Consider the following 27,654-nt stretch of genomic DNA (forward strand, 5'->3'; position numbering starts at 1 on the left):
AGACAAGCCAAGAGAGAGCATAAAAAACTCCCATCAGATATGGTTCATCTGGTAGTTTTTCAGTCTACTTCCTCTTCTGTCCCGCTTCGCCTCTTGCTCATCCATCTAGGCAGATTGTGACAAGACTGGCAAGTCTAATTAGCTCTTTGTGTCCACTGATTGACATTCTTCAATAGCAATTGCAGGCTATAAGTGGATGTAAAGTCCCTTAGTTCACAAAAGCACCAGGAATATTTGCTTAAGTCTTCATTTGCAGTAAGACACCTTGCTTACACGGCTCTTGAGGGCAGGAGCCACCTCTTAGTTATGTCTTTACAGTCCCTAGCACAATGAGGGTCCTAAGGCCCCTAGGAGCTACCATGAAAATAGTAATATTACCTGGCTAGCTTTTTCAAGTTCCCTACTAGAAGAGAAAGTTAAGTTTCTAGGCCACAAGCCTTGTTTCTTTATCAACAGCAAATTAGAAAGAGAATATGGAAAGACATGATTAGGTTGGAGGCCAGGTCTGTGAAGGTTTGGGTTAGGTTCAGAGAGGTCCAATTGTTTATGCAGTTTAAGCCATGACACTGCAGACTTTGTCTGAGTAAACTAAGATGATAATCAATAGCACTTGGTCACATAAATGTTATTTGCATTTTAAGACTGTATATTAATAACAACTAAGGAAGAGGTCTCTTCCCAAGAAACTTTTCCTCTGTGTAGCATAACTTTATCATGGCTGGGATCACAGAAGTGGGAAGTAGATGGTGCAGCAAGTTGGTAATAGACTTTTACCTCTACGGCTGTCTTTCCAATCCAGTCAGATCAGGAATGAGTAGGGCCCTACCAAATTCATGGCCATGAAAAATGCACCACGGACTATGAAATCTGGTCTCCCCCCCCCATGAAATATGGTCTTTTGTGTATTTTTACCCTTTTACAGATTTCACAAGGGAGACCAGCGTTTCTCAAATTGGCGGTCTTGACCCAAAAGGGAGTTGAAGGGGGGTCACAAGGTTATTTTAGGGGGGGGGGGTTGCAGTATTACCACCCTTACTTCTATGCTGCCTTCAGAGCTGGATGGCCAGAGAGCAGTGGCTGTTGGCCAGATGCCCAGCTCTGAAGGCAGCATCCCGCCAGCAGCATTGCAGAAGTAAGGTTGGCAATACCATACCATGCCATCCTTACTTCTGCACTGCTGCTGCTGGCCGTGGCTTTGCCTTCAGATCTGGGCTCCCAGCCAGCAGCTGCCGCTCTCCAGCTGCCCAGCACTGAAGGCAGCCGCCACCAGCAGCAGCAGTGCAGAAGTAAGGAGTAAGAAGAAGTAAGAAGTAACAGTACCACAACTCCCCCCCTACAATAACAATGCCTTTTTAGATCAGGATCCCTACAATTACAACACCATGACATTTCAGATTTAAATAGCTAAAATAATGAAATTTACAATTTTAAAAATCCTATGACTGTGAAATTGACCAAAATGGACTGTGAGTTTGGTAGGGCCCTAGTAATGATGAAGAATCCTTATGTGACTGATGTTCAGAGAACCTATACACAAAGAGTTGGTCTAAATATAGATCCTAGTTGACATGCGTCAACTGTCCATGTTAGCCACCAGGATGGTTAGCAGGCTCAGTGGTAAGGCTAAGGATTGAGATTGTTTGTGTCAATTACATTACCTTCTTTTTGGGTAATATGTTTGTGTCTTTATATGGTAACCGAGATTTAATGGTAATTATCCATGTCTAGTGCCTTCTATGTTCAAATCAGTGTACAAACACAATTTTGCTCCCACTCAAATCACTGGCAGTTTTGAATGACTTCAGTGAAAGCTGGAGTGGGTGGATCCTTACTTAAAACTTTTCATCTTCAAACTCTTTACAAACCTTAGCTAATTAATCATCACCACCTCATGTGATGTAGATAAGTATTGTCATTCCTGGTTCAGCAAAGCAGTTCAGCATGTTCAAAATCTGAAGTCAGAGGGACTGCTCACGTGCTTAAAGTTAAGCATGTGCTGAAGTCCTTTGTTAAACAGAGATAAGATTGCTCAGTTGCTTACAGGTAAGCACGTGATTAAGTGAGATTCTGAATTGGGGCCATTATCCCCATTTTGCAGATAATAAAACTGGGGACCATAGTTTAAATGACTTCACCAAGACCACAAGAGGAAGTCATTGGCAAAGGCTTATATAGAACTCAGGAATTTCTGGCTTCCAGACTTCTGTTTAAACTGTGATTAGACCATATGTCTGTAAAATTCAGTCTAGCTAATGTAAAGTATTGATTTCAACAGCCTGGTTGGTCCAATATATAATTTATGCATTGTAAAAGTAGTGGGTGACTTATTTTTTTCTGCATCTGATCTCTCCCCCAACAGATGGCTTTGCCATTTTACTGGGGACTATATCACATTCAAAAGGTAGCATACTTGTCTATATACTTTCATAGACCTGATGCTATCCCCATTGAAGTCTGTAGTAAAATTCCCATTTGCTGCAATGGGAGCAGGATCAGCCTGTGTGTGTCTTATGAATAAAATACAATTTGTTAAAGGATCAATCAGTCCCCTTTGTTGTGTGATGTGGAGGTGTCACGTATGAAGTTCACATCTGTGGCAACTCACTTTGTAACCTCTCATCCCTACTGCATTTTTCAAGCTCCTAGTACCAAGAACATGCAGAAGCATTGCGTTATTTCATTATATTAACAATTCTAACCACTGCAAGATCAAGTTCCTTCACCAGATGCCCTTAAATTGTTGCATATTCTGACTTCATTCCTTTTAATAGTGCAAATGGAATTATTGTTTTCTTTGTGAATCTACCAAATAATTCATGACTGGCGAGAGAAGACTGGAAAAGAAATGTCATTAACCTGCTAACTTAACTGCAGAATGCTCAGTGATGCCCTGCATTTAATCATGATTCTCTAGTAGCATAGGTGCTTGTAAATTCACCTGTTCTCCTATCTGGCGCAGGGCGGGTGGGTGAATGCACCATTTTCTTTTATTACACTGCAAACATCCCACCTGCGAGGGAGGATGTTTCTTTTAAACAAAAACGCCACCAGGTATGAAACAGCGACAATAGTCCCCAAAGTGAGAAGCATGGTGAAGGTTTTAAAAGGAAACAGCTGAACGTAGACGCCGTCCACAAGGGAGCAGCCTGGGTAGTGGATTATAGGGGGGATTTTCAGGGAAGGTTCCCCTGCCAGCAGCCTTAACAGGAACCCGAAGAAGAATCCAGCAGCTGAGCCATATATGTTGGTGTTGGGAATGAAGAGGACGCAGCAGAGCTGGGGAAAGAGAAGGGCGTACACCAGCTCACCACTCAAGAACCACAGATCATAAATAGAATGGAAGTAAAAAGCCAGGCCTGCAGCTGCTGCCCCAAAAACCACCATGGAGACCCTCATTATAGAGACAACTTCTTTCTCCGTAGCCTGTAAAATAAGAGAGTATTGTTGTAGAAATCATCACTGGCTCATTTTTAATCTGATCCTGAATCCAATCTCAAGTTTACAATGATCAGATAAATAATATCCAGATCCAAATTTTACAAATAGACTTCAGCTGAAGAATTTAGTTCTGGATCCAGATTTTGAATACACCTACGTTCAGAGGTATTTGGATCTAGAATTTTGGTTTGGCCCATCAGAAGCTATCTGTAAGCATTACCAACCTGGGCTGGATTTGAATTAGTCTTGACTTAGAAAAACTCTACATTCAAATCTCTGGGCCATGTTCATTTTGAAATACATCTTTGGAATTAGAGTAGCTAATAATAATAAAAAAAAAGTACATAGTAAAATATATAGTAAGAACTTACTATCAAATACGGGAGCTGAGCAACATAGAGTATGTCTACACAGCAAAGAAAAACCCGTGGCTGGCCCATGCCCACTGACTCAAGCTCGTGGAGCTCAGGCTGTGGGGTTGTTTCATTGATGTGTAGACTTCCAGGCTCGAGCTGGGGCCTGAGGTCTAGGATCCTCCTACCCCGCAGAGTCCTAGAACCCAGGCTGCAACCTGAATCTGAAAGTCTACACAGCAATAAAGCAGCCCAGCAGCCCGTGCCCTGCAAGCTAAAGTTACCATACCCATAATAATTTATTTTGCCATTTTGAGTTTAGAGAACTTCTGCAAGCTTCTGGTGTTTTTGCAAAACCCAGTTTGACTTTGGCAGCATGGGCTAGCCTGTTGACCAGAGGAATGGGAATCACTAGCTCTTGGATTCTGTTACCACTTCTGACTTGTATACCTTTACGGACTTGAAGCTATAGCTATATTGAAGTCTATAGTAAAACTCCCATTTGCCGAAATGGGAGCGGGATCAGTCTCTCTGTGTTGTATCAATAATATACAGTCTGCTAAAGCATGAATCAGTCCCTGTTGTTGTGAGATATGGAGGTGTGATCTATGAATTTCTGCCAGGGCTGAGCCCTGACATCTCTAGGCTTGGCCGTTCATAGCCCCAGCACCTCTGGGCTTGCTGCATCAATTAAGAATGTAAAATAATTGCTTGAGACACGTCACCTAATTGCTTGAAGCCGAGCACCTCTTTCTTTACAAATTAAGCATTGGACATTGCTGTGCTCAGTGTTGCAGCACCTAACCAAATCTCATTTTCCAAAAGGATTTCAGCAATTAGGAGCCAAAATACCATTGACAGCCGATGAGATTTAGACTCTTAAGGGCCTAAATCACTTTTGAAAATTAGATTAGGCTAAATCAGTTGGGCCTTGCAATGCTGAGTACAGCAATTTACTAAATACCTTTAAGAATCTGGGCCTAAATGACTTGGACAAGGTCACATATCCCAGTCATGACAGACAAATGTTCAAGTCTGGGATCTCCGGGCTTCCAGCAGACAGCAGTGCTGTACTGGGGAGAGCAAATGTCATGTGAAAATTCATGTTTCCCTAAATTTGACAAACAGTTGAAATTTTGGGAATCTGAAATCAGACACCTGAAATGGTGGCAAAAATTTTGCACAGATTTTCAGTAGTTTCTCCCCGCTGTAAATACTAGTGGTGAATCTGTCACCTGTTTCCTAAGAATTTTTCTGTAGATGTTGTGTGCAAACATAGAGCTGGCAGAGAGAAGGGCTGAATCTGCAGAAGACATGACGGCAGCAGCGATCGCTCCCAAGCCGCCAATGGAAATGTAGGTCGGGCAGAGATAATGCAGCACCAATGGCAGTATCATGGCTGACTCTCCTCTCTCCACTGGTGTTGGAAGACCATAGCTCGTCTGGTTCCAGTCTTGAACACAGAACAAAAAAAGGAGGCGAAGAATTAAATATTTAATTCATGCTTTTGTTGCCTTCAGAGCTGTATTTCTACAAAGAGCCATCCTTCCGCATGTGTTCTAGAACTTAGATTATGTTGTTTCCTGACTCCAATTGGTGATCAGTGTATGTCCTGAAGCATGAGAACTGAAAGTCCTTGGAAACCTAGCTAGAAAGTATGTATATGTTGTTAATGCCAAATCCTAACACTGGTTTATGCATCAAGTAAGGGCCACAATGGTCCAATACTGCTGGGTAAACTGGCAGTGAACTGAGTCAACCACTTGGAGGGATGGTTGGTCCAGGGCACAATGTGCCTGCAAGAGTGTCCTTTCTGCTGCTTCTGGGAACAGGGCACTGAGAGGTCTGTCCGCCCTCCAGACATAGATTGCTCAGAGATGGGGTCTTTGCACTGATTTCTCTGACAGCTTTAGCCCATAAGTATCAAATTCTTTTCTGACTCTTAAGTTATTTACTTCCACAAGAGCTTGATCCTGCTCCAACTAGGGTTGAGATTTTTTCTGGAGGGGAAGGAGGAGGGAGGAGTTTGTTTTTGTTTTACCACTGAATCTTTAAATTCCTTTGAGCGTTTTCTCCCCTGAACATGATCAAATGATACCGACACAACGCAGTAAAGATCGTGAGTATAAAGCAGTGAGGGAAAATAAGTTTTATTGGTCTTTTTTTTTCCCCTTTTTGCACTCAAGAGTATGTATTGTACTGTGCACAGAATAGAAACGTGGCAGCCCCTTTATTTAACATAAAACATTTTAAATAGATATTTGGTATTTGAATACCTGAATCAGAAGCTGGAAGGCTCCAGCATTCTGATTCGGGCCCCTAAATAAGTGGCCTGAGTATCAAAAATGCTAAACGTCCAGCAACTCCCACTGATGTCAGTAAAAGCTACTCGATGCTCAGCACTGAAACCAGCTGCTTTCTTAGGTGCCTAAATCAAGACAACGTAGTCCTATCTTTAGGCCCCATTTTAATAATCTTGGCCACTGATTTTAAACCTTGAGCAAAAGAGTACATTTCTTAAAGCCACATGATTTAGTTTTACCTGTGGATGCTGCTACGGCCCCTATGAGCACAGAGGGGATGGCCATTAAAAAGCTCCCCAATCCAGAGAGATAGGAAATGAGCCTTGCTTGTCTTGGTGAGGAGGCTGAGAGAACTCGTTGGAAATAAGTTTGCCACGGGATACTTCCAAGAATCTGAAACGTTCAAATGTTAATGCAGTGAGACAATGGTCCATGCCTGTTAGTATTATTTTATTTATTGGTAGGGCTAGTAGCACCTTCTGTTATCAAGATTACCTGACACTTACCATTATAAGAGCTTAGTTTCAGTTGCTTATACGTTTAACAAACTTTAACTGTTTTAAAAGTTCAGCCAGAATGGTCCAGCTGTTTCCTGAGAATGTGGCCTCTGAAAAATGCCTTTTTTGTGATTCTTTCTTAGCGCCTGGATGCTTGGGAGCAGAGAGTTGAAGTTTGGTGTGCGGTGGCCTTTGTTTCAGGGATGAGTCTTTTGCCAACTCTGTGGACTGGTTTTGGAATGGATGATGAAACCATTCACCCAGTCCAATCTCCCACCCCACTAGCCAATCCAAGAAAGATTTCTTACCAGATATAAGAAGTCATCCAGCCACCTTCCAAGATATTCTGTTTGTACTTGCCCAATCCAAGGGGCTTGGTAGGATTCCTGAGCAGCAGTGTAATAAATGTTTTCTGTTGCAGAGTTGAGCAGGGCAAATGGGACACAGATCCACTGGGATTAAAATGGAAACACTGAATCTCTTCACTAGCTTCCTCTCACTTCTATAGCCTATTCAAGCTCCTTGGCCTTGCCTTTGCTCTAATTTCCTCCTCTCCCACTTCTGCTTCCTACAACCATCCCAAGCCTTCTGCCTAATTGTCCCTTTTATCTCCTCCTCTTGCTCGTCTTCATTTCATGCCACCCTTTATTCCTGTTCCTGTATCTCATTCCCCCTCCTTTTCCCTAAGCATTTCCCTCAAGCTCATTCAAATTCCTTCTTGTTCTACAAGGCCTTTCAGTGCCAGCTAGACTGATGTCTATTTTATAGGGACAGTCCCAATATTTGGGGCTTTGTCTTATATAAGTGCCTATGATCTCCCACCACCTCTCCTGATTTTCACACTTGATATCTGGTCATCCTAGTGCCAGCCCTCTGTAATTCACTAATGCATTAAGGTTAAAATCTTCACTCCATGTATCATATCCTCTATGCCAAGAATTTGGTATGTCAATGTTCTGTTATTAACAGGAAAAAGAGAGTCCATCAGAAAGGGCCACCAAATATGAATTATTGTCACCGTTGTAATGTTGGATAAACTCAGACACAGAGAGATTGAGCACATTCTCAGCTGTGCACCAGGCACAAAGGAGGTGCAAAGAGTAATTTGTTTTCCCCCATTCTTGGGCCCTGTCCTTCATCTGCATGGTCATCATAGAAATATAGGACTGGAAGGGACCTCACGAGTCTTCTAGTCCAGTCCCCTGCACTCAAGGCAGGAGTAAATATTATCTAAAGCAGTGGTTCCCAGACTTGTTCTGCCACTTGTGCAGGGAAAGCCCCTGGCAGGCCGGGCCGGTTTGTTTACCTGCCGCGTCTGCAGGTTCGGCTGATCACGGCTCCCAGTGGCTGTGGTTCGCTGTTCCAGGCCAATGGGAGCTCCTGGAAACAGCGTGGGCGGAGGGACATACTGGCCGCCGCTTCCAGCAGCTCCCATTGGCCTGGAGCAGCGAACTGCGGCCACTGGGAGCCGCGATCGGCCGAACCTGCGGACACGGCAGTAAACAAACCGGCCCGGCTCTCCAGGGGCTTTCCCTGCACAAGCGGCAGAACAAGTTTGGGAACCACTGATTTAGACCACCCCTGACAGGTGTTTGTCCAACCTACTCTTTAAAACTTCCAATGATGGAGATTCCACAACCTCCCTAGGCAATTTATGCCAGTGCTTAATTACCCTGACAGTTAGGAAGCTTTTCCTAATGTCCAACCTTAAACCTCTCTTGATGCAATCTAAGCCCATTGCTTCTAGTCCTATCCTCAGAAATTAACAAGAATAAATTTCTTCCTCTTCCTTGTAACAACCTTTTATGTACTTGAAAACCTGTTACCATGTCCCATCTTAGCCTTCTCGTCTCCAGACTAAACAAACCCAACTTTTTCAATCTTCCCCTGTAGGTCATGTTTTCAGAACCTTTAATCATTTTTGTTGTTCTTTTCTGGATTTTCTCCGATTTGTCCACAGCTGTCCTGAAATGTGGCTCCAAGAACTGGACCCAATACTCCAGTGAGGCCTAATCAGTGCAGAGTAAACTGGAAGAATTACGCCTTGTGTCTTGCATCGTGTAGTTAAGAGCATGGTTGCTTTATTTAAATTAATTGGTGTTTTTGGATAACCGTCTTCTTGGGTTTTGTTTATTTCCAGCCAAGAAAATTATGGGCTAGATTCTGCTATCTTTACTGATGTGAATAGACAGTAGACTACACCCATGAGTAAGTGCTACTCAACCCAAGTAAGAGTTGAAAAACTGGCTTTATGTAGTCCTGGGGCCTTTTTGTTTTTACACCTAAAGTAGAGCTTTGGGGTCTGAGACCAGTGTCAATGGACCTTCTTTGGACTGAGACTGGTGAAAATGCGAGAGGAATTTTGTCTCTCATCTTTGATTATGAAATCTTGAGAAAACGGATAACACAGAAATGCATTGAACTTACCAGGCTGAGCACAATAAAAATCAGCTGTATCACATCTGTGTATGCAACTGAGTACAGCCCTCCCAGTAAAGTGTAGAGTATAACAGTGCATGCCGATATGATTATGGCCAAATAGCCTCCAATATCCAAAATGACTCTCATTGTTGCCCCTGCAGACAAAGACAGTTTTGAACAATCATAACAGGTCTTATATATGCAAGTTTCTTATTATACAAATAAGTTGTTAAATGATACCAATGGCAATGTAGTCTAGTGGTTAGTGCACCTGGCTAGAAGCCAAGGATTCCAGAGTTTTATTTCTTGTGCTGTCACCAACTTACTTTGTGACCTTGGCCAAGTCACTTCAGCTCTCTGCACTTCAGTTTCCTCATTTATAATATCAGGATGATAGTAAATAAATACACATCATTACCTAGTACTATGGAAATGTGAATTTTATATTTCTATCAGTTTTACTTTAAACATGCACAAGAAACATTAGGAAAGGGAATAAATAATATAGTTTCATGAATTAGCGATGAACACATAATCCGCAAAAGGTGGTGTAAAGCAGAGCTATCCATGGCTGGTCTTTCCCTTGTCTTCGCTACATCATTTTTCTATCAAATACAAATGCTGAGCAAATATATTTACCTAATGAAGCAAGAATAGCTGCAAACCAGAATATATCTCCTATTAAAGGTGGAATAAAGAGAAGGCTTCCAATCATGTTCCCGTATGTTTCTTGGAGAGGATCCATCATTGTCACATAATTTTTGGATCTCATTGGATTTACAAAGAAGAGGCCACCTATCAGAAATGATAATATTGTCATTGAATTTTATACACATCTCCTAAGAAATTGTCAGAACTGTCCTCTTGTTCTAAATGATATCTGTATTAAAGCCAGCATTAGTCAATGTTCACTGGTCACACTGCAATAATTTGCTAATGTTCCCCGTTAAAATGTCCATCAGCTGATCACCTCATTAAATATCCACATTTACCAAGCTTTTTAAAGTGCACTTCTCATCAGTAACCATCTTCTTCAGGCAATGCAAGGCCCTATGGAGTTTTCACTGTAAAGGGTCTTACATCATCTGAAAAAAGTGCACTTTGGCATGGGCAGTGGCTGACCCGCTGGCTCAGGGAGGCTAGCGCCTGCCTGAGGCCCCATTGGATCCCAGAGCCCCACCCTCCCCATGTCCGCCAGCCCTAACCCCCGAGCGCCCCCAAGCACAGGACGGACAGTCCCAGCTCTGGCATCCTCCCCCCTCAGCACTGGGCAGTGCGGCCCCAGTGCCTGAGGGCCCCTCAGTGCTGGGCAGCCCCAGTCACCCCAAGTCCAGGCTGCAGGCAGGCCACGGCCACCCTAACCCTAGCTCCAGCCCCAGCCCTAGCCTGCTTCCCTGAAGACAAGTGACCAGCTGGGCTGGGGCCAAGGGAGAAGGACAAGAGCAAGCAAGAGGGGGCTTTCTGGGCAGAGTGTGGATGAGGCCACACCAGGCTCTTTGGGGAGGCACAGCCTTCCCTGCCTATGCTACCCGCCGCCCATGTGCTTTGGTCAATATAAGGCAATAGGTTTGTCCTTGATTTTGTGAATGCTAGGTGCCATGCAACATACTGAGATAAATGCTGCCCTCAGTTACATACAATGAAACGTGCAGCTCCCCTATGCCTCCTCCAAAATTAAATTATCTTGTTTTTAATGTCAGCACCTCATGAACTGAGCCCAGTCCTACACTCCTTCCTCATATCAGCAATCCTCACTCAAACAAGTAGTTCTATTAAAATTGATGAATGTATGTAGTGCCAAATCCTGATGCCTACAGGACTACTTGTCTGGGGATTACTGACATGAGGAATGGGTGCTGGACTGGACCTGCAGTCTCTGAATGGGGCTTCTTGTGTTGGTAAGGATTACTCATGTGAGAAAGGGTTGCTGTGCCCATAGGCTACTGCTTTAGGGCCTGATTGAAATGGAAGTCAATAGGCATCTTTCCATTGATTTCAGTGGGCTTTGGATCAAAGTCATAGTGCTCTTCACAGGGCAGATATTTCCCAGTGTAAGAGCAGCTCTTCCTTGTCTCTACTTGTAGGATTCTGCTAAATTCCTACTACACGCTTCCGGGGGAAGCTGCCCGCAAATGGCACTGTTGCACACCCACTACTCCAGCTTTATGTGATGGGCTGGTGTATGGCTGTATCTAATTGTGACCTGCCCTTGACATTGTAACTGCCATTTTGAAGAATGTGACTTGCATTTGGAGTGTGTAGTTTTGCCTGCCTAGAGATGCCAAGAACAGACCAAGGCAGCTTATTGTAATGCAGGGCGCCTCCCTGAAGCAACTAACACAAGAGTCATCAGTGGTGCTTGTCAGAACACTGGATTTGCTGAAACCAGTGGCCAGGTTAAAGGAAACTGGTTCTCCCAGTTTGTCTCCCAGGGGAGTAGGACTTCAACCACCTGACTGAGATCATGAGGCTGGTCAGTAGATAACGTGACAAAGGGGACTGAAACCTTATTTAAATGCAAGATCTGCTCTTGGTTCTCACTCTCTTGCTGAAAAACAGAGACTGCAGAAGGTAAAGGACCCATGGGGCCTACCTGCTTGACACATGGACTAGGCCTAAGGACTCACAAGAAAGGATGAGCATAGACACAGGGAAACGAGCATTCAGGCTCCTGTTGTTTTCCTAGAGATCTGTAACTCTTGTATGCTTTGACAGCAAAGCTTACTGTGATTTTAAAAACTCCAGAGCAAAGCCTGTGTTCCTTACTTTACTTGCCATGTGTCCCTAAAGAGTTAAATTACAATCCAGAGCACCCACAGAGGGGGCCAGACAAGAGCTCTGTACCCAGTAGTGGGCCTTAGGGTATGTCTACCCAGCAGCGTAAGCCTAGGCTTAAGCCTGGGCTCAAATCTAACTCCCTTGCATCCACATACCAATTGTGCTAACCAAGGGCTCGGAGCTAGGTTCCCAGGACCCTGCAGGGCTGGAGGGTCCAGGCAAACATTAAGCTGGCTATGGGACCTGGTGTTCGAGCCCTATTGCTTTCCTTTGTGCACAGGGTCCCAGCTTGACTCGGGTCCCGGCAGTCCTCCGAATGTATCCCAGAGTTCCTTCGGGCAACTTCATTAGTCTTTTCTATGCTGACGATCTGTGATGCCATCTGTTGCACTCTATTGCAAATGGAAGCTGCACCTCCCTTTGCAAATGGCAGCAGGTCGAATCAGCAGGTTAACCCCTTGTTTACTGGACATGCAACCCTAGGGAAGGCGGGGCCCTAGAGAGAAGAGCAGGGATCAAGCAACTGCCCTGCAGAGAGGGGGGGAGCAGAACTCGCAGCTCAGCATGGCCGGGGAAGGATGACCCTCAACACCCTGACCGCTCACCCTCCCTGCAGGGCTGCTGCTTGGTCTCCACCCTGCTCTCCGGCCCCCCCGGGGGCTGCATGTGCAGAGTGCCCAGGCAGTGTGTGCTGTCAGGGCAGAGAGTGGGAGCCAGCCCCCAAACTTCCCCACAGCCTCCCAGAGATCTCTTATCCCTGCCTCCCAGGGCGCGTCGGGGCAGGGATAAGGGATCCTGGAAGGTGCTGGAGCACACAGGGATGCACTTCACTGCTCTGCTGCCAGCGGGGCTGGAGTGTTTTTCCTCTGAAACCTGCCTTTTATGTCAAACTTCGAAACAGACAGACAAAAGTAAATAAAAAACCAGCCAAAGGAAAACACCTTCACTGAACATTCCATTTCAGAAATTAAGAATTGCGAAGTTTCACTTTCATAGTTTGACAGCCGGGGAGCCTGATGTGTGAATTCTCCTCAGAACAGCTGCACATGGGCCTTTTCCTGACTCAGCCTAAACTGGTGAAGAGCCTAGTTGTCTGGTTAGATGGTAGTTCAGTACAAAGCCTTCTCAAACCCCAGTCATTCTACTGAGACAGCCACCAAAGAAGCTAATTATGCAGCTTATGTACTCATGTGAGCCTTATGGGCACCTGAGCCCCAGCAATAGCCAGCATTAGTCAACAGCAGGTGTGTGCGTGCGCGCGTGTGTGTAACTCATACACCTCCTGGGTGTGGTGTTCTGTCCCATCTAGGGCAGGGGTTCTCAAACTGGGGGTTGGGACCCCTCAGGGGGTCACGAGGTTATTACATGGGGGGTTGCGAGCTGTCAGCCTCCACCCCAAACCCCGCTTTGCCTCCAGCCTTTATAATGGTGTTACATACATTAAAAAGTGTTTTTAATTTATAAGGGAGGGGGTCGCACTCAGAGGCTTGCTATATAAAAGGGATCACAGGTACAAAAGTTTGAGAACCCCATATGTAGTGGGACCGAGACCACTTAGAGAGAGAGATTAATGAGTCTGCTCTACAGCCTTAGCTAAGGGCCATATGGCATTTAACTCATGCAGTAGAGGCTCATGTATTTAGCTCCAAAGATCCCAGGTTCAATCCCGATGACCGGGGTCTATCAGTGTTACAAGTGAGCGCACCAGGGGTCAGAAAATCCTTAATCTCGAGTTGAAATGCCATGTAAATTCTCAAACCCAAGGTTCAGTCAGGTCAACTTGAGTCCCACTAATCTTAGGCTTATATTGCTGTGTAGACATACTCTGAGAGGCCCAGAGTTAGAAGCAGTGACTGGATGCTGACCAGATCCAGCTGGCTTGGAAGCACATGGGCTCCAAAGTTGGTACAATTACAGCTGACTGGTGACTGTCCACTAAGGGACTTGGCTAGGTCTTCTGTAGCAAACATGCATTGAGATTTAGGGTGTTAAGAGAATGTATTTTGGTGGGGAAATTATGGTGATACTTTTTAGCTCCACAAACATTTCAAAGAAAGAAATTACATTTTGTTGAGGGCATGATGTTCCTACTTCCAAAAGGATATTGGAGAAAAACAGTATTCACAGACTATCACATGCAAGCAAAACACACAGATAAGATTCTCTTGATGTAGATTGTCTCATGCAGGTGAATCTCTGCATCTGCACAGAGCCCCATTAAGTTCTGCATTTTAGGCCCTAATCCTCCAATTATTAATCCCTTGAATTCTCATCCTGAATCTATTGTATGTATGCAGAACATAGTCCGATAAAGGCCAATTATATCACTTTTGGGATGTCCACTATCTGACACTTCATTCAGAATAATTTAAACAGCCTGAGTATTTGACAGTTATCTGAGTGTAGAACACATAATATGTAGAATGTATATTGTAGATGTTGGGACATATGAAAAGATGCCTGCTTGTCTGGCAGGGAGGGAGAACAGCCAAGTGAAAAGCTGAGCCAGCACTTCAATCGGATGAACAACTGGTTCAATCAGGGGAACAGCTTGGTCAACAACCTGATCAGGTAAACAACTGAGTTAGCAAACTAATCTTAGTGTTAGGCAGAAAAGTGTTTATATCTATAAGGACTAATTTTGTAACAATATATTTAAGGCGAGCACCTGAATGTGGGTATGCGCTAGCATTTAACCCTATGCTGTGGCATGTTTTGGTGGACTGATCTCTCATTGAATCAGCAAATAAAAGACATACTTCTTCAGCTCAAGAGTCTGTCTGTGAACCTGTGTGTTCTGGGTAGCAGGGAAAAGACCCGGTCAACACTGGGAGAGTCTGCATTTTTTAGATCCATAACATTGGATTAAAAAAAAAAAAGATTTATAACATGTTTTGGGGTTTTTTTTTGTTTTTTTTACCAATAACAAGGGACAAAGCAAATCCTATTGGCGCCTGGACCCACACTAGTCCTCTTGTGGGAAGATAGACAATTTCAGCTGTACCATTGATATATGCTCCTCCAACCCAGGTTGCTGAAAAAAAAAAGGGGGGGGGGCAGGAGAAATAGTGATGAGACATATATTGCCTTACTACTCTCATAAAACATATTGAAAAGTACAGAGCCAGACTGTGAACCTCTATTCACACTGGTGAGTGTTTACTCACACTCACATTTACTCCAGATTTTTTTTACTTCACATTTATCACATTTACTATCACATTTATCAGAATCTGACCCTAAAGGCTAGTTTACACTACACAGGTTCTGTGGATACAGTTATGCTGGCAAAAGCCCCTACAGGGGATGCAGCATAGACTGACAGGAATTTTTCTGCCGGGATAGTAACATCACCTTCCTGGATGACATTAGCTATGGCAACAGATTTCAGAGTAACAGCCGTGCTAGTCTGTATTCGCAAAAAGAAAAGGAGTACTTGTGGCACCTTAGAGACTAAGCAATTTATTTGAGCATAAGCTTTTGTGAGCTACAGCTCACTTCATCGGATGCATACTGTGGAAACTGCAGAAGACATTATATACACAGAGACCATGAAACAATACCTCCTCCCACCCCACTCTCCTGCTGGTAATAGCTTATCTAAAGTGATCACTCTCCTTACAATGTGTATGATAATCAAGTTGGGCCATTTCCAGCACAAATCCAGGTCTTTTCACCCTCCGCCTATCCCCCCCCACACACAAACCCACTCTCCCGCTGGCAACAGCCCACCCAAAGTGACCACTCCCCTCACAACGTGCATGACAATCAAGCTGGGCCACCTCCAGCACAAATCCAGGTCCTCTCACCCCCCCCCTTCCCTCCAAAAACCACACACACAAACTCACTCTCCCGCTGGCAATAGCTTATCCAAAGTGACCACTCTCCTTACAATGTGTATGAAAATCAAGGTGGGCCATTTCCAGCACAAATCCAGGTTTTCTCCCCCCCTCCCCCCCCAAAACACACACACACACAAACTCACTCTCCTGCTGGTAACAGCTCATCCAAAGTGACCACTCTCCTTACAATGTGTATGATAATCAAGGTGGGCCATTTCCAGCATAAATCCAAGTTTAACCAGAGCATAGCTGAATCTATTCCTGGGGTTTTGCCAGCATAGCTGTGTTGGCTGGGGGATGAGGTTTTTTCACACCCCTGTCCGACATAGCTATGCTGACAAAACATTGCAGTGTAGACCTGGCCTGGGTAAAATTCTGGAGAGGTGATACTCAAAGTGAATAGCTACATTTGTATGGAAAACTCATTAATGTTCAGAAAAGGTTTATTTTTATTTCTGTTTTTGTTAATGGTAGACACTGGCTGGAGCAGATAGCAAGAGCAAATAGCGTTACATTTATTGTTCCTTAATAATTTATAGAACATAATTCCCATGTATCATGGTCCTTTACAATAGCAAATGTGTGCTTAAGAAAATAAATCCCTTAAAACAACAGTCAAGCACATACTGCATTCAAAAAAGTGAGTCTTCAGCTTAGACTAAAACCAAGCAAATCTGCTGGCCAGACAAATGTCACTTGGGACAGCATTCCCCTATTGATAGGTAAGAGGGAAAAATCTCTGATGATGGGAAAACACAGAAGAAATAGAAGAGGTGTCAGAAGCATAGTGTGTAAATGCTTTAAAGAACTATATATACATCCTTCTTTATAGGCAGATTCTGATAGCCTTACTCATGATGAGCAGCACCATATCCCACATAAAAAGTAAGGTATTCAACACGAGTGAAGGTAGCGGAATCTTGCCCTAAATTAGCACCACATACTATCCTCCTGAGTAGTATCATATTCCTTAGGGAGTCCCACTACTCAAGACATTAGGGACTGCTCAGTGTGAGTAGGGCTGGCACAATCTGGCCCACAATGCTAATAAAACTTCCATATCCCAGACTTAGAAGAACAAATTTATGTTGTGAATGAGAAAAGCTCAACCTGAATGTTTTAATAAGATAAACAGATTTCCTTTCAGAACACTTACCAGTTGCAGTGAATAATCCAATGAAAAAATTCATGTTCCTGCTCCCCACTATGATCATCTCACTTGGTTTCCCTTTCTTCTGGTCCTTTTTGCTTTTCCAAGAAGCCCAAATTCCAATGGCTAAAGTTATTGCGTAAAACACAATTAAAGCTACCAAGCCAGGTATATTCAGAGCCATTTTCTGCAGTTTATTCTGGACCACAGAGATGAATATGGATTCAGTAGTGCTCACACAGTACCAAAAAGAATTATGAGCCAAAATTTTGGTCAAGGTACTGGATGCTATGTCTTTCAGTCTCCACCCTTCTTGAGGAAATATCCAATCCTGCCTTCTGGGTGGAAGTAGGGTGGGGTAGATAAGGGACAGGGACTAAGGCAAATAAGCATTTATGTGTTGTATAATGTCAGTCTGATATCAATGAGGGGAAATGTAATATTTTGTACGATATGCATTGGCATGTGAATAATCAGTATCCATTTTGCTTGGTTCTTGTTATGAGGTCAGAACATATGTGGATGAGAATCTTGTCTGAACAAAGTTGACTGAAATTTAAAAAAATCATTATAATAAAAAGAAATTCAGGAAAGAAAAAAATCAATGATCAACTGAATGAGTAGCAATGCCTTATTCAAATCAAGCTCACATCAGTTCCATTGATAAAGGCAGGCAGGGGTGCAGACAGTGTTGTACCATACCATAAAATAACAGGTAGCACAGCTGTTTCTCTGGAGGCTGTATTTAACTAACTCCTATTAGAATGTTTCTCAGGTAATTAGAAAGAGAAATCTTTCTTTGATAAATTTAAGAAGCTGTCCTTCAAACAGATAATGAACCTCCAATAGGAACCTCTTACACAGTAGGATGTGAGTAATTTATATAGTTTAGATGTCAGCGTTTTGGTTGATCTGTGGCTGAAATTCTGCTCTGGGCAGTAGACTTTCAGTCTTTCTCCTTCTGTCCACTGAGATATGATCCTTGATGCCAGGATCATATCAAAGATTGTTTTTTGAACAGTCCTTCATTTGCATTCTTAGCTGGAATTTATAAGTCCAAAACATCTTAACAGTTTCTTCCAAACACATCACCTCATGCAGAGATCAAGGGGCAGCAATTTTGTGAAACTCACATGGCACAGCTCAAAGATGACCTTTAGTTTAACAATACACACTAAGAACTAACGTACATTGATTGCGGATGTGGAGAGTCTTGAAGAGAAAGACCTGGGGAGAACCTTGGGGTTTTTTTTATTTTTTATTATAGCATTCTGTAAACAGTCCATCAGCAATCCCTCTGTGTACAGTGTTCTCAAAACATTCTGGAAGCAGTATGAAGCTGTCCTGATTGCAGAATGAAAGCCAGTTCAAGGTCCTTCATGCTGCTGGGTTTCTGGCCCAAAAATTCTAATCTAACAGCAAACATTTTGTTTGAGCGAGAGACGCGTTCAAAGTGCAATTATATGAGAGGTTTTTAACTACATTTTTGACAAAACAGATGAATCTGACATCAAACTGTAATATGAAAAATTCATTAGAAATAGCAGAGGAAGCAAGATTTGTGTAAACTTTGCTTCAATCTGACAGGGGGATTTGTACAAATAGAAATAGTGTGGTTGTTTTCATTTAAAAAAGAAAAAGCCTAAAGGCCAAATTCTGATACCGAATAGTACTGTAGTCTTTTAGTGATCTTTTAAAATCAGGTACTATTCAGCCTGAATAAGAGTATCAGAATTTGGCCCTAAATGTATAGATATAAAAAGCTAGGTGAGAAATACTGTACATTTTAAATATACATTTTCAGTGTGGTATGTTACTAAGAGGCACTAACTTTCACATTCACCATAGCATCTGCAAAGTCCTAGAAAGTGAAACTGTTCCAGGTCATGAATAGCCTGGTGAATGTGGGCTGTCTTCTCTTGTTTACTAAGTCGAGTTTTTCTTGCTGTGAAGAATTTTCATGTTACTTTTTGGATAAATCACCAAAATCCAGCCTGTGTGGGCATTAAATCTAAATTCTGTGTCAAGAAGTTGTATTTGCTGTATTTAAACATAACTTCTAGATTCATAGATTCCAAGGCCAGAAGGGACCATTGTAATCATCTGTCTGACCTGCTGCATAATACAGGCCATAGAACTTCCCCAAAATAATTCCTGACCTAGAGCATATCTTTTAGAAAAACATCCAATCATGATTTAAAAATTGTCGGTGATGGAGAATCCACCAGGACCGTTGGTAAGTTGTTTCAATGGTTAATTACTCTCACTTTTTAAAATGTATACCTTATGTCCAATCCAAATTTGTCTAGCTTCAACTTCTAGCCATTGGATGATGTGATATCTTTTTCTATTAGATTGAAGACCCCATTATTAAATATTTGTTCCCCAGGGAGTTAGTTATAGACTGTAATCAAGTGACCCCTTAATCTTCTTTTGGGGAGAGGGATAGCTCAGTGGTTTAAGCATTGGCCTGCTAAAGCCAGGGTTGTGAGTTCAATCCTTGAGGGGGACATTTAGGGATCTGGGGCAAAAATTGGGGATTGGTCCTGCTTTGAGCAGGGGGTTGGACTAGATGATCTCCTGAGGTCCCTTCCAACCCTGATAGACTGTGATTCTGTGACTGTGATTCTCTTTGTTAAGCTAAATAGATTGAGTTCCTTTAGTCTATCACTATAAAGTGTGTTTTCTAATTCTTTGTTCATTATCCTGGCTCTTCTCTGAACCCTCTCCAATTTGTCATAGCAATTGCACTATTGCCAAATACAGAGATAAAATAAGCTGGGAGCTGAATTCATATCCTTCTTATATGGTAAAAGCCAACAAGAAAACACTAGACTTGCTGCTGGAGAAGATTTTTGTCGGAGCTGATTTAAAAATGTCTCCTCAACCCTGGAAAACATTGAAAAATGAAAATGAAAAAAAAAAGTCTAAATTTTCCATGGAAATTAGTTTTGGTGCAAATTTTAATACTTGAAAACTTTGGCCAAAACTGAAATATTTTAATTTAGAAATGCTGTCACAGTACTTTGTGGGAGCTGTAGTCTGTGCACCTCAAGCTCCTGTTCTCTATGAGCTGTTCATCATGATCCCCTTTTTGGAGAGTGGAGGCAGTGCATCATGGGAGTACTGACCATGGTGCATCATGGGAGATGTAGTCTGGACAGGGAGCCCAGCCCCTAGAAGAGAATTGGAATATGAGGCAACTGAACTACACTGCAGCATTTGCAAATCAAAATATTTCTGTGTTTGGATGAAATGTTTTGGTTTTTAGGTGCTCAGATTTTCAACAAAAAAATCTAAATTTTCGACAGAAAGCAGCCACTTTTAATAGAAAATTTTTATCAAACCCCCATTTTTCTGTTGAAAAACAGTTTTGATGGAATTTTTTTTGCCAACTCTAATTTTCAGTGATTTGCTTCACAAGGGCAGTGGGCCAGCTGTCCCTGCATAAGCTGGGTGATGCTGGATAATGATGTCCTCCTGGTCATGGTGGACAATCAAATGTCCAGGCTGATTCTCTTAGATCTTTCAGCTGCCTTTGATTCCTCTGACCAGGGCTGTCCGTACCCATATGCAAAGTACGCAGCTGTGTAGGGCACGAGGAAGTGTGGGGCACCAAATTTCCTGGTGCCCTAGGCAGCTGCATACTGCTCCAGGCCCTGCTCTGCTTCTTCCCCATGGCCCCTGCCCCTGCTCTGCCCCAGCCCCGCGTCTTCCCACCGCTGCTCTGCCCAAGCCTGGGAGCCAGGGGAGCAGAGCGGAGCGGGCTAGGGCTGGGTCACTCCACTTCCCGCCGCCCCGTGAATGCGGGGTTGGGCATACCCTGCTCTCAACGGGCTTCGGGAAGAGGAGAGACCTGGCCCCAGCCCGCTCTGCCAGCTCAGGCTGGGGGGCGGTTTCCCCCCTGTCCCCAAGCCTGCTCCTGCCCACCCCCGCAGAGGCCTGGGGCCAGCTCGCCTGCCCCCACCCCCGCAGAGGCCTGGGGCCAATCCGTCCCCGTCCCCCCTGCAGAAGCCTGGGGCACCAAAATAGCTAGGGACGGCCCTGCCTCTGACCGTGAGCAGAGGCAATTGCAGGATATGGAGCCTTAGGCGTTAATAAAACAGCTGTAAATATTCATTCTATCTTGGAGCTGTACCAGCTTTCCAAACAAGAGTGACTGTTTTTATCACATCTGGCCAGATTAAAACCGAGGGGTCTCCAAACACTTTCTTTCCTTTCCATGCCCTCAAACAACTTAAACTGAGCGGTTTCTGACTATAAATAATGTGGCTAATGTTTAAAACAAATAAAAAATATTTAAAGTACTGTATCGTCCTCCCTTTCTATTTAATCAAGAGGTGACCTTTTAACCCTTTTTTAAAAAAGGCACATGAGTACTTCTTTGTGGGAAAAGTGACTACTGTGCTCATGCATGGTAACTGTTTAGATTTGGTTCACATGTAGAACAGTCATATATACTCACACAACTCTCAAAGATCTACTTTTAGTGAGAGGGCTAAGGACCTAATGTTACTACTTTTACTGTCTCTAGGCAGATTTTATTTAAAGGATCTGGCCACACAGTGGGGTTTGGTACATACACACAACTGAAAAAAATGTAGTTATTGGAGGTGAGGTTTAAAAAAAAATGTAACTGAGAAACACATTGTGCTGGGGTGAAATTGCCTCTCAAGGAGAAAAAGTAAGTCACAGGTGATTTGCTTGCTGAGGGGTCTATTGCATAAGAATACTTAGCATTTGTACAGCAATTTACATTTTCAAAGAGCAGTAGAAATGTGAACTAATTTGTCAAATTAAAGGCCAGATTTTAATCTTTTGAAGTCAATGGCAGTTGTGCGTGTGTGCCTTGGAGGGCATAATTTAGCCCTAAGTAAAGTCATTACCTTAGGCAATTAGCATTAATTGTGATAATGACTTTTAAGATCTGGACACCTATCCACTACTAAGAACTGGACTGAGACCTCACATTCATTTCACAAGGCAACTATTGGATGGCAGGAGCATTCTGTCAGCTCTGAGCTAGTTTGAATTTGACACAGCGACCTACAGGTGACATTTCCATATCCATTACCAGTCTGGGCCACCCACATTTGACCTCCAAACCTTGTTTAAGTTCAACTGTATTATAAACTACAAGTCAGTGCTTCAGAGTCATGTTTTTCTCACAGAGGAGCAGAGATATATGTTGAGCTTCTCACTACACAAATCTTATGTGTTTAAAAGTCAGTAACAACATCCTCATTGCTGTCACACAAGTGATGGCTTTGCACCCCGACACGTTTTATTGTCAGTAATAAACATTGTAGGAACATAGGATTTGCAATACTGGAACAGACCAATGTTCATGTATTCCAGCAACATCCTGCTTCCAACAGTGACCAAGATTAATTGCTTCAGAGGAAGACATAACCTTCCCATAATGTACTTAATTGTGTAATATTACATAGCTATTTGAAAGGAAAAAGATAGTCTTTCTGTTCCCTGCTTTGCCACTGATTTCCTGTGTGCCCTTTGATAAGTGACTTCAGTTCTGTGTGCCTCAAGTTTTCCCAGCTATAAAATTGAGAATTAAATTTATTCCCCTCTTCACATGAGGCTTAATTCATTGATGTTCATAAAGTTCTTTGAGATCCTAAATGGAAGTAAGTGATCAGTTTATGCCTTGAAACATTAGGAATGATTGCTGTTGTAACTGTAGCCTGGCTTATATAGCTACAGATGCTGTACACACCATCATGCAACTGTCTAGTCCTTTGAAAACCATGTTGGTATGTATCTGAGGTCCAAACAGAAAGTAGACAAGGAAGGGCCCCTCTAAAAACAGTGGAGGAAGATGCAGATTTTGCCTCCAAGACAACAGTGACTGACTATGATAAGAACACATTTTTGTTTGTAGAAATATGTAAAACACGATGATTAACCAGAATTGGCTACACATTTTGGAACTTTATATCACTCAAAGACACAAAGAGAGAGAAGAAGAAAGTTCTAGGGACAGAAATGATAAAACAGTAAGTTTTCTAAATTGGCGAAATTAAAGACTCAAGAAGAGATACACACTGTTCTTCTGTTTAATCTTTCTACAGAGGAGTCGCCTATATTCAGAGTTAAACAGAAAAGAAGAAAGCATTGGGGTCTTAAATCAAGAATTCTCGACTAAGGGCACGTCTTCACTGGCAACGTTAAAGCGCGCTCTAAAAAACCCACCTCCAGGAGGGGTGCAGCTCCCAGCGCTGGTGCACTGTCTATACCGGCACGTTACAGCGCTGAAACTCGCAGCTTGGGTAATATCTGGTGTTCCTGGCCCCTTTCAGTATAGTTTGAGGCTTGAGTATGGCATAGAGACTGCATTAGTCTTCCTGGTTGACCTTCCGTTAATAGAAGGACATCATAGAGTCTAAGGCCCCAAGGGATCATTGTGATCATCTAGTTTGATCTCCTGTACAGTGCAGACCATAGAATTGAATAAGGCCCAAATCACTAATAAATAATCATAAGACTCAAATCACTTCTAGGAACTTTTATTTTCTCCAAGTGCATTTCCGAGTCTGAATGTAGCTGTGGGTAAGCTTCAGCCTAGCAAGAAAAGTATAGTCCATTCAGAATGAACATGCTTTTATTCAGTCTTTTATATAGAGTGCTGAGATACGACACTGAGAAGTGAATAATAAATGCCTAATGTAGACAGATATATCCTTACCATTTGACCTGAGGCACCTATCCTCCATTGTAATGTGCAGATATGCTCAATGCAAAGCATCTGGTTATCTTCTTGAGCACTTGCTCCATAAATTCTAGATTACACGCCCCCACTTTGGTCTGTATTGTAAATGTGTGGCCTGGGGCAGGCCAGTAGGTGGCTCATTGCCTCAGTTTCCCTCTTGGGTCCCCAGTAATTCCATGCAACCTCTACTCCATCAACATAGTTTATTAACAAAACATAGTACAGATATATACACCAGAAGGATAAGTACCAGGGAGGGAGAGGGGTTATTTAAGTTAAGTGCCAATGTGGACATAAGAACAAATGGATATAAACCGAACAACAACAAGTTTAGGCTTGATATTAGGTGAAGGTTTCTAACCATCAGAGGAGTGAAGTTCTGGAACAGCCTTCCAAGGGGATCAGTGGGGGAAAAAAACCTAACTGGCTTCAAGACTGAGTTTGATAAGTTTATGGAGGGGATGGTACGATCGATCCAGCCGGGGATGATTTATCACGTCTAGTGAAGACGTGATAAATTAACCGCCGAGCGCTCTCCCGTCGACCCTGGTACTCCACCGGAGCGAGAAGCGTAGGCGGAGTCGATGGGGGAGCATCAGCAGTTGACCTACTGCAGTGAAGACACCGTGGTAAGTAGCTGTAAGTACGTCAACTTCAGTTACGTTATTCAAGGCTTGAGCTTTAGACACACGCAAACCCCAGGGGACTGTGTTCTTACTCAGTCCCCTAGCTCCCTTTGGAGATGATCACAGCCAAGTTTCCCATCAATATCTAGGGCGACCAGATAGTAAATGTGATGGGGGAGAATAGATGCCTACATAAGAAAAAGCCCTGAATATCGTGACTGTCCCTTTAAAATCAGGACATCTGGTCACCCTAGCACAAATCAAACTAGAAAACACCTTTAGAATAATATTTAATATTTACAGATATTCGTAAAACAGATGATCCCATGGTGGATAAGACAAACAAATAGTGATCTACATGAGAACATACAGGTTACATTAAACACCTCTAATGCAGGAGAACTTGTAACAAAGAGATTACAAAAAGAAAAGGAGGACTTGTGGCACCTTAGAGACTAGCCAATTTATTTGAGCATAAGCTTTCGTGAGCTACAGCTCACTTCATCGGATGGATACTGTGGAATGAAAGCTTATGCTCAAATAAATTGGTTAGTCTCTAAGGTGCCACAAGCATTCCTTTTCTTTTTGCGAATACAGACTAACACGGCTGTTACTCTGAAAAGAGATTACAGAAATACACTTAGCTTTTCTTACTTATTCTAGAGCCCAGACATGTCAGTTTCTTTCCCTTAGTGCTGGCACAAGCTGGGCTGACCTGAGTATAGAGATGGTCACCAGGCAGCAAAACCTTCAGTGACTGTTTACGTGAGCTGATCAGGATGGATGTTTTAGGCTTGTTAAGGTTAGCAGGAGCCCTGGAGCTGGTACATGTCTGCTGGATTCTCTCTCTCACACACAAAATATATGCTTGTGTAATCACTTATCTGCCTCCCTGACCCCTTTACCTGAGGGAATTGCTTGGATTTTGGTTGATCTCCTGGCTACACCAGTTCTTAATAATGACATCGCACTCGGAATTGTCCGAGGCATAGAAACTGTCTTCAACAGCCATGTGGATTCTGACTATCTGAACCAAAGGGCTGCCATCTTCCTTTTGATATCTGGTTGTCTGGCTCTAACAGACTATTCCTGGGCTGGGAGAAGAGCTGGTCAAATAAGCCACAAAGTACTTGGCATATATTTTTGTGAATAAAAGTGTTGGGTTTGGTTCACTGTCATTTACAGGGCCCTAATATTAATCATTCTCAAGTATTTGAGTGGTTACTGGGAATTCATTTAAAATTCATGATTGCTGGAGGTTTAAGAAATATGGGTGTAATGCACTGGCTGTGGTGTGTGTGTGTGTCTAATTGCTGGCCCCAGCAATTATATCAGCCTGCTGCATACTCACAGCTAAAGGAGTTACTCCTTCAGGTAAAATGGTAGAGCCTGTGGGTTTGGTGCTAAAAGACCTAGGTTTCATCCCCACTAGGGTTGCCAACTGTCTCATTGCACAAACTCAAACACCCTTGCCCTGCCCCCTCTCCCGCCCCTTCTCTGAGGCCCCACGCTCACTTCCTCCATCCCCCCTCCCTCTGTTGCTCACTCTCCCCCATCCTCACTCACTTTCACCAGGCTGGGGCAGAGGGTTGGCGTGTGGAGGAGGTGCGGGCTCTGGGAGGGAGTTTGGGTGCAGGCTCTGGGCTGGGGCAGAGGGTTGGGGTGCGGGAGGAGGTGAGGGGTCTGGGCTCCGGCTAGGCAGAACTTACCTCAGGCAGCTCCCAAAAGTGACCAGCAAATCCCTCTGGCAGCGGCTTCTAGGCAGGGGGTGGGGGTCAGGGAGGCTCCATGCACTGCCCCATCCGCAGGTGCTGGCTCCGCAGCTCCCATTGGCTGCAGTTCCTGGCCAATGGGAACTGCAAAGTAGGCGCTCGGGGTGGGGACAGCATGCCGAGACACCCCCCCCGCCCCCCACCAGGGCCTGCAGGAACGTGCCGGCTGCTTCCGGGAGCGGTGCAGGGTCAAGGGAGGCAGGGAGCCGGCCTTAACCCCGCTGTGCCGCCGGACATTTAGCACCTAAAATCTCCTGGTTTGGCTTCAGTAGCTTCCAGGAGATAGAGCCTGATTCTGGGAGATTCACGGCGAGACTGGGATGGTTGGCAACCCTACTCCCAACTAGTGACCACAGTGTCTGTATATTCATCAGAACATTAGAAGCGTGTTTTTTTCATCATCTATTCTCCTCCTGTTTAAAAAGTTTCAGTCATCCAATCAGGGAGCAGAAATGATACCATGTGACTGAAGTGACCAGTCCTAGCAGACTGCTCATGAATATCTGATAGGCTGAAATTGGTTTGCCTAAACTACTTGAGAAATACATATGAATAATGAATAAAGCGATAGAAATCAGGGTCAGCAAGGAATAATTTGCAAACTGAAGAAAATGATAAATTTGCAAAGAAATTGTATTCACAATGAACAATTTGCCCAGTTCTAGCTGACAAGAGTCTGGGTTCCCTTGTTAACAGAGTTAACGTTTTTCCTACAGGCTCAGTAGAGTTTGTTAGTGATTATTTTATTCCTTCCTGCTTGCTGTGATGCAGTGTAAGAGATTATAGGGTTTTATAAAGAGTTGTCTAATTAGTTATTGTTTCTTTACATGAGTTTCAAAGCAGCTTTTCCTTAAAAACGCTGCTCCAGTAAGTTCTCCCAAGTTTCACTGTCACAGCTACACATACAAAGCAGTTCCTCTGTGCCAAAGCTCCTGCCTGACCCATATTCAAGACAGGCTTTCGCCTAACATCTCCCCTCTTTGCAACCGAACGCTCAGCAGCAAGCCGCCTGTCCACTTACTTTGCTTCCACTGCAGAAACCCATTTGAAGAAACAACATCTAACGAGGCAGCTCTTCATAATAGAGAGTAACCTGTTCCAGCCAGTTAACTTCTGGTTTCCTTGGGAGGTGGGGAGGAAATAGCAGTAGTGGGAGGCTAGTTGGGGTAGAGTGGGTGCGGGGTGGTCAGGTGGGTGATGATTGGCTGTGTCAGAGCTGGAGTGATGGAGGAGGGTGAGTCTAGGAGCAGGAGCAGACAGAAGCCAGAGCAGAGAGGTAGTGGCAGACAGTAGATGCTGCTGCTGCAGGAGCCAGAGAAGCAGGCAGGCAGTAGTGAAGCAGGCAGCACTAAGGGCGTGTCTGGAGAGTTGAGTGGTGCAAGGGAGTCAGGCCAGCTGGCCTAGGAGAGGACCTTCATGACAGCTTGTGTAGGGTGGGGCAGACACATGGACCTGCATGAAGAGGAGAGGTGGGTGAAAGGAGCTGGTTGCTAGCAGGTTCTATCTGTGTAAACTAACGGCTGCAGCACAGTGGCTGTGAACCGTTTGATCACATACTGTCTGTGAAGCACTGCTAGGAACAAAGGCCTGAATTCTCAGGGACATCATGGCCCCTTAGTGTAACTGAGAATCAGGCTCTAAGGGTTTAATACACTAGAAGCACGTTCATACAGGTCACTCTACAGCAGCTGCACATTTCTCAGGACATGACAATAAACAACCCATTTAAATTGTTAAACATGGGATA

The 27,654-nt window shown here is 43.7% G+C and overlaps 1 protein-coding gene across 1 annotated transcript; it reads right to left on the minus strand.

Annotated features, from left to right (window-relative positions):
- Positions 1-1,118: 1,118 nt before the first annotated feature.
- LOC125633608 (high-affinity choline transporter 1-like) lies at positions 1,119-27,622 on the minus strand. The gene is made up of 8 exons (XM_048843126.2): positions 26,929-27,622; positions 14,711-14,824; positions 9,652-9,807; positions 9,019-9,167; positions 6,900-7,043; positions 6,334-6,487; positions 5,027-5,244; positions 1,119-3,423 (listed from the first exon to the last, which is right to left on the minus strand). Exons 3-8 carry the CDS (start codon positions 9,782-9,784, stop codon positions 2,947-2,949), a joined length of 1,275 nt encoding a protein of 424 aa, XP_048699083.2. The 5' UTR covers positions 9,785-9,807; positions 14,711-14,824; positions 26,929-27,622; the 3' UTR covers positions 1,119-2,946.
- Positions 27,623-27,654: the final 32 nt, after the last annotated feature.

This window comes from Caretta caretta, chromosome 1, assembly GCF_965140235.1.
Source record: "Caretta caretta isolate rCarCar2 chromosome 1, rCarCar1.hap1, whole genome shotgun sequence".
NCBI classification, from domain to species: domain Eukaryota; kingdom Metazoa; phylum Chordata; order Testudines; family Cheloniidae; genus Caretta; species Caretta caretta.